Here is a 22,080-nt window from a genome sequence, read left to right on the forward strand (position 1 = left end):
CCATAATTAATAAATCAAATATCAAAGAACTTCATTGTATTTTAATTCCAATGTTGAATTAATAGGACATCTATGATTTTACATGTACTACCAAATAATTGATTCTTTTGCATATATCTGATGCTTAAACCTTAATGTATTAACCTTATGTCTATATTTTGAATAATATTTTTAAGTTAGATAAACCATTGAACTTCAAGAGAATGAGAAATTATGAAACATACCATAATGAATGCCCCAATAAGAATGTAGAATTGTTCTGATTTCCACTTTGAACTTAAAAGGAACGACAATTTATTAAACATCCCACTTCATATTGTATCAATCTTTACCTATTCTTGTTTTTTATCTCGACTTTAAGAAAAATGAGAATTTACAGAACAGTTTCAACGCACGAAATAATAATCTTGGCCAATTATGATTTTCTCCACGGCATGGCATTCTGAGTCATTCTTGTTTTACCGTCAAATCATTTTGTCTACACTATTCTTGTCTTCCCTCATCTTAAGGACAGATGATACAAACCAAAAAATGGATGCCTGGATTGGTATATATTTTTGGACCTATTTTGATTGTAAATGATGCAAGTAATAAATTTCTAAAATATTAGGAATTTGTAAACTTTCTATGATGTTTAAATTTAGACCTTTCTGTAACCATCCTTATTAATCTATACAATTTTTTTTTCGCTTAAAATCACATTATTTTGAAACTTTGAATGAAAAATTAAAATCTATCCGGTTAAACTTATTCGTTTTACTCATGTAATCATGACTAAAGTGGTTATTTTCAAAATTTTTGATAAAAGTTTGTTTGTATCACCTGTCCTTAAAGGAAAAAAAGAGAATTTGAAAACATGCTACAGTAAGACACAATAATCTTGACTCATTGCTTGTTTTCTGCTTCACATTTTTAAAAAAATAGAGAATTAGTGATCGATACACCTAGCTCTAAGACACAAACTTGACTCATAGCTTGTTTTGCCTCTACATTGAGGAAGAGGAGAATCATAAAACATACAACTGCATATACAATAACACTGACTTACTTCGTTCATTCTCCTCGACTTCAAGAAAAAGTATCATTATAAAACATACACTGCATGTTGCAATAATCTTGATTGCCGATACTTCCGCTATTTAACGTTAATCAGTCCATGGCATCAACCCATTTTGGTTTTTAATGACGTTGATGTAGATCTTGCTTCCATTTGGGATTTCTCGTACATGTCAGAAAGACTGTAATAAGCAAGCTATTTCTGGACACTAATAGGCAATCTTAAATCTGTCCATTCATAAAGATCCCTTACCCGTCAAATGAGTTACTTAAAGTCCCCAGTGTAAGGCCTTATGATTCCTCCATACATGTTCTTACTTTTTCTCAATCTGTTTTGTCAGAATGCGTAATAAAACATAAAAGAATAATACATGAAACCACGTACTTTATCTAAGAAACTTCTTACATTTATCTAATGAAATATGACGATAATGAACAGTAATCACGTCCATTTAAACGTCACAAATTTGATGCAGAGCAAACAAGGACCTCTAAAACGTCAGAGTTGGGGTCAGGTGCCATGGAGGAGTAAGTATCACCTGTCGACCGGTCACATCCGCCTTATGCTTCTTGACATGTTTGGGTAAAAGGAGAAATCCGTAGACAATTCAGTGAGAAAATAATGGTTTAACAATTTGTATGAAAACGTCAGTCAACATTAGACTTAATAATAGGCTGTATTTGTTGAAAAGGTCATTGTATCGACTTTGCGAAATATTGGTATTAAACGAGACTGTTGATATTCTAAAAGAGAATAGAAACATTTACAATGTATGTAAATTATAATGAATTTTAGAGAAATGCATGATCAAGGTAAAAGAAATGGTTTTTAAATGGGAATTATCAATAACCCGATCTGCTTTATGGTACTCTATTTCCTCTAAATTTTCATTGCATTTACCTTTTAAACTTTTTTTACAGAGACCAAAGTGATCATATTATATGGTTTACTAGTAAGATTTTTATCTTTTTATGACCCTGTAATCAAAGATTCGTGGGTATATATCGTTTTTGTCCTGTCCGTCCGCCTTTCTGTCTGTTTATCTGTTCGTCTGTTTGTCCGCAAAAAAGTTTTGATTGTTAAGAACTATGGCTTTAATATTTCACAAGTGTATTCCTTGGGACAAGACCTTTGGGTATGAATATATTTGACCTTTCGACGTTGACCTTTGAGTTTGACCCACTTTTGCAAAACAAAAATCAATTTATAATCCTGGCCATAACATTTGTACAGTTAGTGATAAAGCTTTCTTACTTCACAGGTGTATTTCACAAGTGTATTTATTGTGACAAGACCTTTCCTTTGATATAAATATTTTTGACCTTGACCTTTTAGTTTGATCCACTTTAAGAAAACTTTTTGGTGCTAGGGCTTTCATATTTCACATGTGTATTTCTTATGACAAGTCCTTTCCCTAGGTATCGTTACTTTGACCCTTTGTCCATGACCTGTGAGTTTTACTCACTTTTTAAAAACTTTATTCTTGGCCATAACGTTCGAACAATTAGAACTAGGGCCTTCATTTTTCAGTGTGTATTCCCTGTGACAAGACCTTCCTTTGGTTACCAACAATTTTGACCTTTTGGCCTTGATCTTGGTATTGAACTTGCAATTGAGAAACTTTAGTCCTCGCCATAGACTGCCATACGGAGGCATCAGTGTTTCACAAACTCATCTTGTTTATGTCAGCTTTTCTACATTATGTACATGGTCTATCCTTTTGAATACAGCAAACCTTTCATTAATTTACTCAGAGCTACAAATGATATTTCCATTCCTATTTTAAAGATCCTTGTTTAAATCCATTGCATGTTAAGTTCTTATTCTTGAATTTTAATATTTTGGAAAATATAACGATTGCTAAGAGTAACTCTTCAAATGCAGGATGAAGGGGTGCACTTTGCTATAACACCACAGAAATTTAAGTTTACTGAAAAATGATCAATGATTTCTACACAATTTGTGAAGTTAATTTAATCAAAGGGAGGTCCAGGAAGCTGTTAAAAGTATTCATGCGAGTGTGTTGATATTCACTGAGAGATCAGGTTAAAATAAAAAATTATCGGCATAAAATAGATAGATACGTGTAAATAGATAGATGAAGAGGAAGACAGATGGATGGGCGGGTGGGCTGATGGAGAGAGAGAGAGAGAGAGAGAGAGAGAGAGAGAGAGTATTCCGTCTACTTGTTCTCTTTATATTCACTTTTTCTCAGTAATTTTTGTGCCTCTTAATTTTGATCATAATTATTTATTAAAAATGGCACCCCAGACATTTGAAATGTTGCCAGATAATAAAAAAATACTTAGTGTTTATCATTGTTATTCATCGTGTAATCAACTAGTGGATTTGATGAATTATTTATCATTTCAGAGAGAACAGAAGTAATTTGACAAATATTTCAATCCACTGGGACGATTGTTTTTTACAGTGCTGAGACACGAACTGCCCTTTCTACAAATGTCTTCATGAGTCCGTGAAAAACGAAACAATCATCAATATTTTATGGAACTTCTGGGTAATGAAGTCCCGATTCTTGTCAAGCTGTCCTCCATTAATTTTATTTGTCACGGTGTCTCAAAATCTTTCGAATATTAAGCGTAGGTCTCTTCAGTTGATTAAATGAGTTTGATTTGCATGTGACAAGATGTATCCACATTAGAAACTGAATATGCTCTGTAGTTCTGGGTTCTGGTCAGGATCACAAAGCATTCCTTTAAGTACATCTAAGTCGAAATTGCTGTATTGCAGTGAAATAAAACAGGTGTCACACTGCCAAAAATAATAAGGAAATGTTTAGAAAGAAAATATTGTATTAAAGAATGATAATCATATATTTTGATTGAACTCGAAAGAAAGGAGACCACAGACCCTGACACATCTGTTTCATAAATGGATGTTTCACCAAAGAAAGACATTGAAGGCAAAATGACAACAAATCTCTATGACAAACTTGTTGACCTTACCTTTTCTAAAGTTAACGTCCCTAATTTATGCGGCAATATACCATTATCACCTGCATTTGGAGTTTATGTCTCCCAGTTGATTCGATACGCAAGAGTATGGTCCAACAATTTCTAAAAGAAGTCAGGCTGTTGACAAATAAGTTGATGATAGAAGGGTATTAACAATCTCGGCGCCGCCCTACACTATACGGTTATTGGAAATGGAAGTTATATTAATATTTCTTCACTTAGGGCAATTGTGTTAGATTAAGAGTTGCTGTAAAATGTGCTTTAAAAATAAAATAAAATTTTCTTTACAATATGTATCGGTAACGATCCACTAATAACACTAATGTCCAAATAACTGTATCTCATTTCCATTCTCAATGACCGTGTAGTGTAGGGCGGCGCCGCGAGAATTCCATCGGCATCGAAAACATGTTTTTTTTTTAATTGCCTAGATAGCCGAGCGGTCTAGCGTGCTATTCTTGTACTGCTAGGAGAAAGCTTCCGTAGGTCGAAAGTTCAACCCTGGGTTTGGGCGGATGTGAGTATCCTTATAAAGTGAATTTATTTGTTATTTCTATATTAATATATCTTCACTTAGGGCAGTTTTAGTTTAAGAGTTGTTGACGATTTAAAAGCTGAAGTCATCTAGGTAGCCATACAGTTTACTTGTCAGTTTTTTAATGGTCCTTATCGTCTATAGTCAGTAAATCATCCAAATATGAAACAGATGTGACAGACTCTAGGTTGTCTTTTATATCGAGTTCACTAGGATATGTCGTCGATATTTGAATGGAAGTAACTATTGTTAATTAATAAAACATCGTCGATATATCTAAATGTCGAGTTGAAGGCCACAGCTAGTGTTTTCTTCTTCTCAGGTAGGTTATAAATAATTTCTGCTTCATAGGAATAAAGAGGCAGTTGTCTGTGATATCAAAAAAGCCTAGTTTTTATTTATTGTTAAGAATGATTAAAAAAGGTGTCTGTCGAAAGTAATTTGTTTTGATATTGCTAACTTTTGAAAAGTTTTTTTGATTTAAAATATTATAAAAGTTCTTCGGAATGTTTTATTAACACCACTTCTTGAATATTCTGTGATACAGTACGTCTGAATTTACCCCTTTACAGCAGTTTATTTTTATGAGCATATTTTTGTGAGGAGTAAATATAGGGGCTTGGTAGAGCAGTTGCTGGACCCGGCAATCGTGATATCTTTGTCCTTTCTCGCTTGCAAATAATTTTACCTAGTTTTAAATTCGCTCAATCACAGATCTATCTAAAAAATTATAGTGATTTTTTTTTATAATTCGTCCCGTTTTAAATTCACCCAGCTATGAGTAGGGCGAAAAGGGCGAAAATAAAAGAGGGGCGAACATTTCCTTTTTTTACAGTATTGAAGTCTATATATGAGCACATAAACAATGTAACTATGCTTCATGTATATATACGCATGTATATAATCAGTGAATAAACATTGTCATACTACCTGTATAAACCCTTTCCTTATTCATCGACATATAGATATTTAACAACATTATATATATTATTCATCGTTTTCCCAAGAAACACACCTGTTTGCGTTTTTCGTCAATTATACGATGATTTAGTATACCTTTTCTCACTATTCATAAAAAAACGATGTGCACTAATTTATATTTTCTCCTAAGTATATGTGTAGTTGAATGGATATCATGGAGATTTATCTTTGCACGGAGTTGTATGAGGTAATCCTTTATGGAATTCAATACCATGAACTGAAAGCAAAGAGGTAGAGGTAAAATTCAAAGTCAGAGATCAGAAAATTATAACAGTTGAATTGCTTTCACCAATGTTATATCTGATAAACGTCGATAAAACTTAAAGTGAAGTTCATGTCATAGGGAAGGTAAAGGATAAAAAAAAAATGATGACAGAGGCTCCATGTGACTGAGGACAGATGGAAGACAGAGGCTGGCTAGGGACGGAAGGACAGAGGGTCCGTGTTTCTGAGGACAGATGGAAGACAGAGTCGGTTAGGGACGTAAGGATAGAGACTACGTGTAATTGAGGACAGATGGAAGATAGAGCCGGCTAGGGACGGAAAGACAGGAGCTCCGTGTGACTACGGACAGATGGAAGACAAAGGCCGGCTAGGGACGGATGGACAGAGGCTCCATGTGTCTGAGGACAGATGGAAGACAGAGGCCGGCTAGGGACGGAAGGACAGAGGCTCAATGTGACTGAGAACAGATGGAAGACAGAGTCCGGCTAGGGAGGGAAGGACAAGGGCTCCATGTGACTGAGGACAGATGGAAGACAGAGCTGGCTAGGGACGGAAGGACAGAGGCTCTGTGTGACTGAGGACAGATGGAAGACAAAGGCCGACTAGGGAGGGAAGGACAGGGGCTCTGTGTGACCTGTGTGACTGAGGACAGATGGAAGAAAGAAGGACGGAAGGACAGGAAAGGTGGAAAACGATATGACAAATACTTAAAGTCTTTGAGCAATCATATACATATCTCTTTTTGGTAGCAGTATGAACTTTCTTCTACTAATCTTAAATTTATCGATTAGACTGAGGTATTACATCTAAATACACAATATGCTTCAAGATGTCGAAAGGTCGAAAACAAGTCCCTAGTTTCTTTACAATAATGTTTATTGTACCACGATCAATGATTACAAGCTAGACATCAGATTCGCTGATATGATGTACAATCATAATGTAATCTCTTGTTTTGCAAAGAAGCCAGAGAGACGGAGGCTTTGAAATATTTACTTAATTCCCAGATGCGAAATAATCTGAGTTCAACACATTCCGAGTATAGCTACATAACGATGATTTGACTTTCAAACGACATGAAAAATCAATTTTGATAGATGAGGAATTATCTTTCATGAACTCGACATGTGACGTTAGGTCAAATAGGGAAGTTGTAGAGGGATCTTAGTAGAGATAAAATCACCATTTCTGTACAGAAAGTCGTTAAGAGACGATTTAATGTAGATGCTGACGAGGTTTATTTCATCTATTGAGGACGTTTAAAGGACAGTACAGATATTGATATAAGAAGAGATAGGCAGTATGTCACAAGAATACAACTATGCAGTCTGGGAAAAATTAGTGACGAGAGAATATAGACTGTCATATATAAAATTGATAAGCCTAGCAACGCAAAATCAAAGATGGCTGAATTGCTCTTGAGAGACAAAGGTTAATTATCAGTCATTACGGATTCCGTAATATGTTCAATTTTGAACAACCTATGACAGTAAGTTAATCTTCCTGTTAGAATATAAAAATTGGGATATAGCTTAACAAAAATGTATTTTCAATGATATACAGACAAGAGTGTTCGATTTGAATTTCACTTTAAAATGAAGATCACTTGAGTATACATAATCAAAATGACCTGAAAATATTCACTTACACACTCAAATTGCCTTCTGACAAAAATCCTTCACAAATTTGACCTTAATTGAACAAAAGAAATAAAAACGTGATTATTTAACAAACAGAAAATTTTAATTTTATATTTACAATGAATTTTTGTGAAATAGAATACTGTAAAATCACTAATTTTCGTGAGTGTTAAATTTTTGTTTTTTTATCGTATGAAGAGATCCACGAATTTATATCCCCAACGAAATCATAAAATTTGATAAGTTACAGCATGGTGGTTCTCCATTAACTGCGAAATCAAATCCCCTCGAACCAGTTAATTTTCCTTAAAGCACGAAAATTAAAACATTGTAATTCATTTGTTGATTTACCTTGGACTGTCCCATATAACAATAAAAAAAACAAAAAACAAAAGTGTCTATGTCCATTGAAACATTTCTTTCAAAAGAAATGAAGGCTATTCTTTTTCTTTCTTCAAAACATGAATAGAGCTGAAAGCAATACATTATATTATGATGCAAAACAGTCTGGTAATCTTTTATGGCTAATAGAATTATTATCAACGACTATAAATAGAAATTTATATCATAAATTGTAACACAAATAGAAACAAGTATTTCCATTAAACATGTACCATCTACTTCGTTTTTTTTTGTTCTAATTTAAACTAAAGTTTAGATTATCTCATGTGTATTCATGTATCTCATCTATCATTCATGTATCTGTAATAGATAATTCTGTAAATTCCATATTCAGCTCTGAATTCTTTTGTAAGCAAAATTTCAACTCCATTCTCCATTTCAAACTGATCTAATCATTACAAATTCCCACTACAATATATAACCTTTTCCCAACATACTGAAGAGTTTTCATTCAGGCCTGCTTTCTTGAAAATTGCTTCAATGGCTACAAACACTTCTGTCTTTTGTTAAAATATCCCACTGTAAAAAAAAAATGGGACAGTGTTAGGCCAAAATCTGTCGTATTTTTTTTTTCATTGGTAACAGTATTTGGCATTTATCCAACATGTATCAGACTTGAACTAATAACATATCTTATTTTTCAATATCATGCAGTATGTCCATTTTACCTACTGCAAAGCAACACAGCATTTGATCGTGATTGTACACCTGGATACAATGAAAGGATTCTCTAGCAAACTTATCGGAATGTTTATATGCACATGAGTGTAATTTGAGTTCAAAATAAATATTTATGATTTTTGGTCATGATTAATGATATTTCACGTTACAAAGTCAAGAAATAGATTCATTTATAAATCATCCTAACACCTACCTAATGGGGAACAGAAGCATTTATAACACAGTGAGTCGGCATATGTAAGAAAAACAATCCTTAATTAACAGCTCCCATATGTGTTATCAAGGAAGAAGAGGAAATTCAATTTTTCAATTACATACAAGGGATCTTATTGGCTATTTTTATAAGCCACCGTCCGCAAAAATAGTGTGTTTTAGTGTAGTTTTCTTGAGGAAAAGGCCACCAACATATTGAAATATTTGTTCCTGACATATTTTCGCAAGGGAAATAAATAAAATACATTGTTTATTAAGAATTTATACTGTAATTTAATTCTGTGGTAATTCCAATCAGAAAGCTGTGAAAGATGTCGTTGCCAAAATGATCATGTGATTTATGATAAGATTAGTCTGATATAGTCCGCCTCTTCTATAAACTTGAAACTCAGATCGAATGAGTCTCCATGAGACACGTTTATGACGTTTAAAATACCCCGGTATTCCAGCATTTTTTTTCTTGTTAAACATAATAAAATATGCAAATAAAGAGCAGTAAACATGCTCAGAAGTCCAAATAAACTATACAAATAAAGAGCAGAGCAATCATAGATCCCTGAAAAATTGTGTGGTGAGACCAGGTGCCATGGAGAAGTAAACATCCCTTGTCGACCGGTATAAGAATACCAAATTTGTAGATACCCTTAACAATAAATTTTTTTTTTCTAACAGAGAAAAAAATATTTCAACGAAGCATTTTCACAATATGTTAAAAACAATGACACTTATGTCAGAATTAACCTCTTTCTGATGCAATAACTTATTCTGTAATGTTTTAGCTATGACTTGGGATAAACTTTATCTTGATATCCTTAAAGTGTTATTCAATGTCAAATGCGTTAAATTTTCTGAAGCTGATATATTTTACAGATTTTCTAAAAGAAACAACTATTTAATTAATGGATTTAAGAGTGCATTACATTTAATCGTGGTCATGGTAACAGACCAAGTAATTTATATGAGCGCTGAGAGCTGTATTGTTATGGGATGTTTAAAGGGAAATTTCTTATAACTGTTTAAACACGCAGTGTTGCTTTCAAAATAAGTATAGTTCATGTACTCTTTATTCACTTTTTTACCCCTTGCTTTTATTAATAACTCTGTGGTATTTATTACCCACCTAGAAGACACAGGTCTCGTTTAGTAAGTAGAAAATTGTATAATCAATAGCAAGAGCCAGAGCAATATTTTACAGATGAATTCGATCAATCTCTACAGTCATATGATGGTCGATCAGAAAAAATATTACTTTGATTTATTCAACTCTGCCTTACTAATCGCCGGAAGTTGACCCCTATGATTTGAAGCGACCTCTCTAGGGTTTATTGGCAACAAGAGAGATAAAAATAAGAATGAATTAGTCTAACCGTTTGGACTACTGATATAAACTCCAACACTGTAAAGTGGATCCATTTCAGCTCCAGCATAAAACTGTGACTATTAATCAAGATTAGACAGAGGAAGTTCATCAGTCACATGATGTAACGTGTACTCGAAGCGGGGTTTTATTTTTCATTTCACTAGCACATTAAGTATTTTCTACAAGGTTTTGGAGACATATCTACATCACAATGTGACAGAGAATATAATTCTTTACCAGCTGATGTTTCCTGATATCATTGCTAACCTTTCAGAATTGAATTCTTGATTGGTAAAATCACATAGACGAATGTGTTGTTTCATGAGCACAAAAGTTAAAAAAAAATATTAGACCAGCTGAAATCGCTTACATATAAAAGTAAAGAATAGTTTAAATGCCTTGAAAGAGTTCATTGAAATTTATGTTTATTGAATACATTGAAAAATATTGCTAAAAACAATTAATAAAATAAAACAGTGCAAGAAAAACATTTTATTAAGGCACATAATTTCATCAAAAGTTCAGATATCATTCACTTCTTTACAAAGTACAGTACTCAGCTGAATATAAACTTAGCTAATACGCTCATAAATGATTTGTGTTGTGACAAAATGCAGCAAAAATGATTATTAGTGAGGCTTAATGTAGCACTAATTGATAGGATAGGAATTTTCAAAAGGAATCCAATTTCAACTAAGTTCTAAGAGGCTTTAAAGATAATATTTACAATTTTGAGAATAGTGTTCATTTAATCAAGTTAATAAAAGAAAGAATCGAATCTAATTTCTACGATACTGAGACCAACCAATTTATTCCATCGTTTTTTCAAATGCTTGAATGTAAAAGAAAAAGCAAAAGCTAACCGAACTTAATAAATTGTTAGTTAGAGAGTCAAATTACAGAAATCACATGAGAAAGCAAATTTAATTTTGTAACATTGACAAAATAATTGCAGAAACAAATTTAGCTTGTGAACAATTGACAGCAAATTGAACTCCTCTCATATCTAGAGCTGTTCAAACAACCATCGAAAAGAATAATGGTTAAAGTTCGTGCGTTTTCAATATTTCAGTATTTAATTTAGCTCACAGTTTTATATGTTTTTTTCTGAGTTATTTACATTTGGTACAATGACGTATGTGATAGATGAACACATTACCATCAATTGCTCAATAATTGGACTCCTCATAATTTTAATTAAAATAAAATAATTACTGGACAACAATTATAAATCTTAGTGAGCACATTTTTTCTTATTCTCCCTATAAATGTCAGATAACTATGATTAATTTTAATTAAAAAACATGTATTATCAATCATTCGAAATTTAAGATCGAGTTAATAAGAACAAATTTGAAATCTACGGCTTACAATATAAAATGGCCTCTTCTCCTTCTGAGATTGCACTTGACAAAGATTAATTATTATTGTAGATTCTTCATGATACAAAATGTAAACATTGAAATACTTTCATTATCTTGTTAATCCTGACTCTATAAGTATTAATTACTGCATTAGATGTGCTATCGATTAAATGTATAATTCACTATTTCTTTAATAATTGAATCGCTTCAACAAAATGATCATACATGTATATGATTTGATGCAAATCAAAAATATCATATCACCACACCAGTGACGCAAAAATAATAATACAAAAATGATGTCAGATTGTTCGTCAAAGATAATAAAAATAATTCAAATGAAACAAAGACAATAAAACAAATGATTAATTCCTGAGATGTTAAACAAAAAATCTTACATCACTGGCATCTAGATCAGCCAGTTTGCATAAACGTCACATATTTCCCTTTTTATCGTTTTCAACACAACTTTATACAATATCACAAGAAGTCATTTGAATACAGTGTTTGACATATGGGAAACATCCTGATAAAAATAATGAAGAAAATGTTGAAATTATGATTATGAAGAAAACACGTGTGTGTGGAAGACGTTGTGACATTTGTGTTATGTTGTTATAAATGTTCTCCTTGCCACCTACTATGGACCGAATTCTCACCGATACTCAGTGTTCTTGTTAATACAGTTATAAGTTCATCATCTCTGTCCTTGCCGAGTTCTGAAGAGGTATTTCTGTCCGTGTGATTATGAACATTGTTTTCTTCTGCCTTATTTTGCTGAAATAATGAAAGGAATCTGTGATTACAATGTCAACCTTCAGATAGTAAGAATTATAAATATTTAAGGAGGCTGGGGGGTCAACAAATTAACCATCAGATATAACTTATTTTTTAAGATATGATATCTTAAGCTGTCAACTATCATTTGGCAAAGAAAAAAAATCATACATTTTAGTTTTAAAATTTGATCACTTTTGTATATCTTTATATGGAGCTCTTCTTCTAAAGGAGATCAATATAGTCTAAAAATGGCCACGACCACCCAGCCCTCTTAAACATTCTTTGTATTGAAATTCTCACAACATTACTGTGAATAAACTAATTTTCGTGGGGGTTGATTTTCGTTGATTTAGAGGTGTGAAAAGACACACGAATTAAATCCCTCATCCACCGAAATTTAAAATTTCATTTGGATAACCACTCAACAATGTTTATTTTCCGAAAGTTCTCTATCTTTTATGAAGTGTTATATGTATCTCAAAGCCAAATCGATCCAAATTCTTTCTTAATCTAAAAATTTCTTGAATTAAATTTGAAATAATATCCTGTCACATTTTGGACATATTAAGACATTTTCTTAGATCTATTGCAAATTTTTTAAACAAATATGAAAAAAATGATACGAGACAATACCTCTTGTTTGTTTTCTCGCGCTAGGTTTTTGGAACGTTTATGATACAACAATTGTATGATGAATACAAAACAAGCAAGGACAAGGCCTCCAGTCAAAACATAAAACATTCCAGAGGCCACGCCCATTTTAATCTCTTGGCTCTTTGCGCTGGAACGGGGGTCTGGACAGGTAGGAATTCCAAACCATCTAAATGATAAAGGTTATGTTTTACTCACTGGAAACAAGTTACATAAATGAAAAATAAATTGGACATCTCTTTACAACCAAAGTTATATCATTATCCTAATAACTAGTAATTCGTTGTCTTGAGTCAGTGCGAGTCACAGATTTCAAACATTCAGTATATTGCATTACAGAGTTGTATCTAATTTTTTAAAAGTCATTCTCCAAAGGAATTCTACGATCAAGTTCATAACTAAAGATGTGCCCTCAGTTATTTTATGTTCAACATATATCCAACTGTTGTTTTGTAAAATAACGTTACATTAGTGTGTGACGAAAAGATTTTTCCATGACATTTACAAGCTTCGAGAAAGATGAACTCGGGACAAATAAAAAAAATCCAAAAAGCCTATGAATCTAAAACAGCGTCTCCTGGGGGCTCTCAGTGAAAAGTGTCAAAAATTACATTATCAATGCTGTCCCTCACCACACTCTCATCTCAGCTTTAAAAGCCAACAGTTCATCGACTGGCAACTACCAGAAAAGAATATAATACAAGTCAATGAGCTCTTTGAATCAAAGGGACTGAGGTCTGAATACTGACTGTTAATTTAATGGCAGACCCAGCAAAGGAGGGCTCAAATCAGATTGTGTACAACGAATTTGAGTGCAAATTATATATATATATATATATATATATATATATATATATATATATATATATATATATATATATATATATATATATCGGCAAATAAGTAACAGAAATGTCATCGTACCTTACTATTGTTAAGACTTGAAATTTAATTATATGTTTCAGCACTATGACAATCAAAAGAACCTTTTTATTCATTTTTCAGAATAATTGCTTTTGTACTATCTTACTTTTGGAAAAGTAGAGTCTTCACATTCTTGAAACATCAGAATTATAAAGAGCAAATATACTTTGACAAAATCTAGCAAGCATATATCTCTCTCCGTTTACAATTATCTTACATTTTATTTACAAAGTTGTACTTTGTTAGAATTCAAAACACATAAGGATTACGTTTACTCAGATGACCAAAACTTTCCACTGAGAAGAATGAAAAACCACCTATTGTGCATTCTAGACCTAGCATTGTAGTGTTATTATTCACTTTCAAATAACTAGAACAATGACCTACATATTATGCTGGTGGCCCCTGAATATTTCTCGGAAAATCCCTCTTTTTTTCTTTTTTTTTCTTTTTTAACATTATAATCAATATCTTTTTTATTAACAAAATATAAGCAACAAAACTCGTTGAATAATGAAATTTATATAAATGGAATAGTTCTGCTAAATATTAATAAACAATAACAGTTCAAAGTTTAAATGTTTTACTTATTCGATTCAGATTTCCTCTGTCAATTATCTAATTTTTAACCATTTTTATGATAAGCCTCTACTCTATTAACAATCTCAATTTACTTTAATTGCCCTTGTTTTGTTGGTATTTAGATTATAAGAGACGAATGATCAAACTCTTGAGATTTGTTGTCTGGATTGACTTTGTTCGTATTTTTGAAATTCTTCATTGCATGCCATTCAATTATTTGAAAAAATGTTCGAGTATTAACACACAAAAATGAAAAAAAAAAGAGTTTGAAAAATGGTGTTGAAATTAACATAAAATCATAACTTAATGAACAATATTGCAAGAAAAACAATGTGTAAATAATGAAAAATTAACATTCAGTCAGAATATCCTCTGCTTCACCATAAATTTACTTATACGCTTGCATATTTTCTTCAAATAAGAAAATGTTAAATTCTAAATTGATAACATCTTATACGTTATAGCATTCCGTTTCTGACAACAAAAAGCTGAGTAAACATCATCCTTAAGCTTAGCTATGCTGGTTTAAAAGATATGAAAAAAATGGAAGTTGGAAAATCATCAATGAAATATTGATGAAACAATGGAATGTACTCCATAAAAAATATGATAACTACACCTTTTCAAAGTGTTTATATGAAGACAACACTTACTTTCCTTCCAGTTTGTACAACTCTCCATTATCGTTTAATTTCAAAATTCCAAGAGAGAGCTTTTCAGTTAGCGGTGAATGTTTTCGTGCTGCCATGCCATAGCCCTTCAGGTCAAATGGACTCCCTATCTCCATCAAGTTACAATCAGTAGAAATTGCATGACGGATTATAGGGGAGTCCCAAAGAAAGGCATATTTTTCTGTGCGGACTTTCTGGAAACCATCTTCCACTCTCCTTACAATAGCTCCCTCTGTTATTTTCATATGAGCATACATAGCTTGATAGTGACTAATGTTTGTTTGGCTGAAGAAGTTTTCTATTTGGCTTCCTTCTACAGTACCATAATTGTAATCATTCTGTTTTGGAAGATCAGCAGCAGAGGTGATAGGTATGTGAGCATTAGAAATGGTCAGAAAAGCCGCTAAATTAGCTGTATAAACTGAAATCACAATTAAAGAAAAAAACCACCATGCACTGCTGACTATCCGGCTTGATATACCAGTAGGGGATTGTGTCAAATTTCCTCGTAACAGAGTTCCCCATATATACCAGAAACTCTCCCGAAAGTTGTTCAAACAGCTTTCATGCTTATCACAGTTCACACGACTCACACCAAAAAGCATTAAAGCAGTGAATATATATGCCACAAAAATATTAATCCACACAACATGGGATAAAGGCATAAGAAATTGGAAAGGGGATACACTCCTCTCAGGTTTTCTAACTACTAAACTGGTTCCTTTTGTCATAAATGGTTTTGGGAAGTCGACAACTCTAGAACGGGAGGGAGTTATTTGGAAAGGTGCCAAAGCAATATCAGCCTTCTGAAAAAGTAAAAAGAAAATATTATATTCTCTCTATTGATAGATTCAATATCTCTAGATTAGTCATATGTTTGGCAATTTTTAATCAGAAGAATATTATATATGGAATATTTACATTATCTAAGAGTTGCCGGACCATTCCCGTCCAGCCTCGTACTTTGCCTTTGTAGCTCCCATACTTTCCGTCTGGTACTAAGCTTATGTTGAAAGAAAATCCTAAATCCTCTGCCAACTTCTCGAATATACTTATAAGAAATCCTTCGAGCTGGTCCCCGATATCTGTAGTCTTATTACCACCCCCGGAATCATTTTTCCACTGAACAAAGGGTTCCTCCTGTGGTATAAAATCAAAGACATAAAACTGGTAACAGCAGTAGCAATACTAGATGTAACCCCTCAGTATTTTAAAGTTCTAACTCCCCTTATTCTTGGTTTTATTTAAATAATATGAATAATAATATTAAAAACACATTTAGCATTTTACACGTCCTGTTCTTTGACATATATTTTATAGACATTTTTTTAATATTGCTACTAAAAATTTAAAATCCCTATGATCAATTTTAATTTTTTTGCCAACTGAATACACTAACCATTTTTCTATTATTAATGCATTTAAACTTATTCTTCATCTATGCATTGTATAATGGGCTTAATACTTGTATTGAGTTGAATATTCACAAAAAAATCACCCCAAAACCTTTTTATTCCTAGCAGAGGACTTGGAAGAAAGCAATATCTTAATACCTTTGCCAGGATATTTGAACAATAACTTTTCATTACGCTAATAATCACGTTTGATGTCGTTTTCCATGTGCTGATTTTTTTTACCCTAGATTCTCGACTTTATCTACTTTATCTAGGAGTCCCTAAAAACTCTGTGACAAAATATATAGTCCTTACAATTGAAGAAAACACAAAATTGCTGTAGATAACAAATAGACTGCAATATTCATTATGGATAGGGACTAACCAGTTTAGTTGTGACTCTAATTCTATTATCTGTAAATACATTCTCGTTGTCCTTGTTCATCATTGACCTGTATGTGTGCGACGGCTGAATTCGTTCCAATAACCGCTCTTTGCCGCTCCTCCAAGTCCCATACTGAAATAAATATGTCTGTCAAATTGACAGAAAAAGCGCAGAGTCAGTTGTGCATTCAGACAGACAATAACAGAAGCAGGTGCGCCAAAAAACACATCATGCATCTTGTCAAGTTTATATAAAAATGTATAATTAAAAAGCGTTAACAAAACACATGGATAGAAAAAAGTCGATGCTTTCGTTGCTTTTTCATTAAGGACGTCCAAGTACACGTACATGACACCAAACATACATTCAATACATTTTTGTATATATTTTACACTCCATATATACTTAAAGAATATATTTTGCAATCCATTTCTGAAAAAATCATAACTTTTGAATGTAGGAGATATATGTACAACAGTCGTTCACCATATCATTCTGTGTACAGTGTATTAGTATATATATATATAGCAAAGTTACATCTAACAACACTAAAACACAACAATCATTCTCCAGAATATTTAGCATTATCACATTTATTCAACATAAGAAAAATTTAATCTTTAAATATCAATATTCATTTTTTTAATTTCTTTAGATTGCTTATGACCATAGATAGTGAGTTGCTTTTCATAAATCGTTTATTTTGTACATATAAAAATTGAATACCTACAATTGTATATACAAGTATATCATGGTTTCGATTCTGTTATTCACTTCTAATAATGCTTTATCAAAATGTAAATGTTTACAGATACAGACATATGCTTGCCTAACAATTCTGTCATTTCTTCAGATCGAAACATTTTGAGATAATTGAAGGACCTACTCACCATTCCATCTCGATCGGTTGCCAGAGATTTTAGCTGGAGATAAGTCTCATTTCTAACACCCAGTTTTGAAAAGGAGAGTTTACCAGTGCAGCCATCAACACGTATCTACAAAAATACACCAAAATATATATCTAGTTACATGTCCTCATTATAATGGTCTTGAAATCATTTCCTAATGAGCAATTAAATAAATTTTGACTTGTTTTAAAAACTTGTTTTTAAAATCAATATGTTGATATTTTATTTGTTAAGGACTTTAGTTTTTAAGCAAATCATGCAAGTAAAAGAAATAGAAAAAAAAAGAAATTTTTAAGACGAGAGGAATGGCTGGATTGTTAAGAAACTGAAATTTGATAAAATGAAAATATCATGTTTGTGATCAGTCCTAAATAATGTGCTCAATAAAAAAAAAACTTAAGACGAGACCCATCTTTACAAAGTATTAAACTAGATTAAATGTTAAAGGTCAGCACACAAATGGGTATTCAAAATATTAATCTTAATTAATCTAGTATACATTAGATATAAAGATAAAATATTTTACAAACTACCTACAACCACAACTCAGTGCCTGTAACTCTCTAATCTCAAAGTCAAACCCTAGAGCCTAGGCCAATAATGAGGTGAAGTGTCAGGGTAAATGGTTGTTTTATGTAATTCAGTCAACACATCCTGCTTTGTAAGACGTTATGTAAACATTTCGTATATTAGAGAAAATATTAATCCATACGATGATATTTGAAACTCCTTATAATATCATCTAAATTTAGTTTAGTCGTACCAATCTTTTATTTTCTTGTCACAAGTAAAAAGATTTTTTTTAAGTCTTTGATATATAAAAGGAGTATTGTATTAAAAAATGAAGGTATTTTAACCTTAATAAATCACCATAAAATACTAGTATATCATCATATGGAAGTTTGAAACAATCGTATAGAGAAACTCTTAGAAAACTTTTGTACCAAAATGACTGTATATACAGAAAATTGTATCTTTATTGGAATAATCTTAACCAATATATTTCATCAATTCTTATCACAAAAGTAAAATAAAAAAAATACTGTATTAAAAAGTAGTAACCAGATTTATCAAACTACCGTTAAAGGCCAGGGTCAACATATATGGTGGTATTTGAAAACTTTCAGCCTGATTTACTTAATGTAAGATATAAGAGCATATCCCTAATAAACAAAATACTATAGTTAATTAAAGAAAAACTTTGATTTACTCTGAATCTTTGGAACTTTTTTTTTGAGATTTCAAAGCCTAAAATCTCTTAAATTCGATAACAATGTAGTAAAATTTGGAAATAATATTTGAATATACAATAGTAGTTCCATTAATATAAAAAATGTGCATGTATGAATTGAAGAACAAAACATATAACAATCTGAAATCCATAATGGAAATACTTTGATTTACTATAGTACAAAAAAAAACTTTGATACTATGGTAAACTATAGTTAACTATAGTATTTTTTTAGGGATAGGACGTACTGATAGACAAAACACATAAAGCATCAATCAAAAGACCGGATGTTACTTTGAAATCCTACCAGAAATGAATGACAAAAGGAGTATGATTAAAAGTATATGTACATTGTATCTTATTTCAGTATGTTGTATGTAGGGCAAGAATAAATTAAATGAATTAGTCTAACATGAAACAAACAATAATAGCTGCATGTAAAGGAGAGGTGGTAGATTTTGCATGCTTCTGATCTAAATGATTGTCGTGCAAACTGACAATAAATTGTTCAGTTTATGCATTCGGAGGCTGTAAAGAAACTGTGAGATAATGAAAAATAGGAAAAAAGGGTGTTTGATACATAACAACATTTATGTGCTCTTCATAGAAAATTTTTGCTCACATTTCGCAAGTCTAAATCTTTCTGGAAAAGATTGACAAAATTAGTAAGAGGTCAAAATGGGAAGGATTGGGTATGCATGATTGAATATAAAGAAATAAAAATATTCTCAAAATCAAAGAATTAAAGCATTTCAAACTCAAATAAAATGGATTCTCCCAAGTACATTTCGTAAAGCCTTCCTCATCTGTAGTCTGTTTTTGTTGACATGTTCTTCTAGAATGTTCATGTAAATCTTGAAAGCGTCATGAAGGACGGCATTAGACAGAGATACGTTCCCCTTCTCCAAGGCACAATCATCCGGGTTACTGTTGATCATCAGTAGAAGTGACGTCAGGTTAACACGGGAATCTAGGTAATCATCTAAGACTGCCACGTCTGTCCCCTGATAAAATAACTTGCCTGATAAAATATCAAGTTATTTAATTACTTAGTAAGAGGTACTTTTCATTAAGCCTTGCATAGAAGCCTGGGTTACGCAGAAAACTCATACCGCTGATTGCAATGTTTACCTTTAGAAAGTACATTCAAATTGTCAATACAGCCATTAAATCGCCAAGAAAGTACCAGTTAATGGCATTTGAAAATAAAATCGCAGATGAGATCTACTATTCTACTAATGGTTACAATTTGCTAAAACATTATAAATTTAGATTGAAAGACTGCGCATATTGAAGTACTCGTCAGATAAGAATTGATTCCGGTATAAAGGGATGATGAGTAAAACGCATTATGACCAGATAACCGCATTCTATAATCTGTTGTATAAGGTGAGTACAATTCACACGACAACTTGTACTTAAATGACTGTCAGTGGGCTGTCGATTATTTCTGGGAGACGAGGTACAAAGATGAACAGCATTACTAGAAGATTATCTATTCCCGTTTTTTGGTGCCTTACTTTTCCTGTTCATGGCCATTTCTTGCAATCAAAGATAAGGAATATAACTTGTCACAAAAGCAGATAAACAGCTTTTAGTTGAATTAATTTCTAACCTCAAAACAAGAGTATCATAAACTTGCATCATAATTTATCTGAAATCAATAAAGTTATATATCGTTTCATATCCCTTCCGAAAAAAATAAAAACAAAACAAAAGCATTAATATTCATCCTGGAAATTGACTATAAATTTATATCAAGCAATATAATATATCTCTAATGCTATCAAAATCTTTGTAATGTAATTAATAATTTAATTAGGAATAGAGATTTTTACATGTTATATCTTAATTCAATTAAACCATCGGCAAAACATCTTGTCACAAAATAAAAGATATAATTCTTATAACATTATAAAGGATCTACTTTCAAATTTAAGTGAAGTCCTGTCCTTCTGCCTTTTGTGACCACACGGGATCTTTTGAAGTGCATTTCATTCTAAACAAAACTGTTTACGAAACATTATTTTCTTGTCAAGATTTAATGAAAAAAAAATCGTATACATTGAAATTTCAAATCTCGACAAAACTTCATATCTGTCATTTCATTTTATCCTTCGAAAGTGATAAAAGAATTAGAATGACTACATGGACGATGTGGTTATGGTTCCATCTGACAAAGCCTGTAACAATATAGCTTTTGTTTGAAAGGTTAATAAGTAGCATTTTAGTAGAACTTGGATTTTATTCCTCATCTGGCAACCCAACTTATTCTCATTATTCCCCTTCAAAGGATGAAATTCTACAAAATCACGTTTAAGTTTGAAATACTTGATTATTAACATTCCAGTCAACGGTAATGAATTTGAGTTACCGTACCTAAACTGGATTCCAAAATATTACAAGATTCCTTATCAATAAAATTGCATTTCCATATCTAGTAAATGTTCCACAAAGCCCCTATCTTTACTCCTCACAAAAATATTAACTGCTGCAAAGGAGAATCATGGCAACAACATAATCAAGATATGTTGTAAATTAAAATCTCAAACACAGCAAGAATTTTTTTTTTAAAGAAAATTTAAAATTACCTTTTTTTTCCAAAATGAAAAGCATCAACAAGTATACCTTTAAATTTTTATGCAGCCATTCCTCACGGTATATTAAAGACCAGATTTTTTGACATCATAGACAACTGTTTCTTTTATAAATACATTCTTAATAAATTGAAACTCTGAAGTTTTGAGTTTTGTCATTTACAAAGTTTCTTTTTTAAAAAAAATCAATTTAATTCTACATAAAATTACACGTATATACTCTGATCTGAAAATCCTGTTAATAGATGCTTGAGTTCCCCACTGACAATGCTGTTGTTCCTGGAGACCTGGTCTTCCGACAACTTATTGGAATTCTAATGGGCATTAATTGTGCTCTAAGCCGGCCTGTTTCTTATATCCTTATGAAGCAGATTTTTCCCCCTAAAACGACTACCTCTACATGATAAGAAATCTCGGCTTTCAATGGAGATTTACAAATATCGACGCATTAAATAAATTCACAATGGTTAATTTTATTTCATTTTCGACAAGATATATCCCAGTGAACTCAAACTAAAAAGACA

The 22,080-nt window shown here is 31.9% G+C and overlaps 1 protein-coding gene across 1 annotated transcript in view; it reads right to left on the reverse strand.

Annotated features, from left to right (window-relative positions):
* Window positions 1-10,546: 10,546 nt before the first annotated feature.
* LOC133174263 (glutamate receptor ionotropic, kainate 2-like) overlaps window positions 10,547-22,080 on the reverse strand; it is a 41,896-nt gene continuing 30,362 nt past the window's right edge. The window contains exons 6-12 of the mRNA XM_061309343.1: window positions 19,745-19,963; window positions 17,711-17,815; window positions 16,821-16,967; window positions 15,963-16,181; window positions 15,024-15,847; window positions 12,847-13,033; window positions 10,547-12,210 (exon numbers count right to left, since the gene is read on the reverse strand). Coding sequence (XP_061165327.1) covers window positions 12,049-12,210; window positions 12,847-13,033; window positions 15,024-15,847; window positions 15,963-16,181; window positions 16,821-16,967; window positions 17,711-17,815; window positions 19,745-19,963 — 1,863 coding nt within the window. The 3' untranslated portion in view covers window positions 10,547-12,048. The remainder of the gene's footprint in view (window positions 12,211-12,846; window positions 13,034-15,023; window positions 15,848-15,962; window positions 16,182-16,820; window positions 16,968-17,710; window positions 17,816-19,744; window positions 19,964-22,080) is intronic.

Source organism: Saccostrea echinata, unplaced genomic scaffold (assembly GCF_033153115.1).
Source record: "Saccostrea echinata isolate AGI-Se365-2 ecotype Australia unplaced genomic scaffold, CSIRO_AGI_Sech_v1 ptg000057l, whole genome shotgun sequence".
Taxonomy (NCBI): Eukaryota; Metazoa; Mollusca; class Bivalvia; order Ostreida; family Ostreidae; genus Saccostrea; species Saccostrea echinata.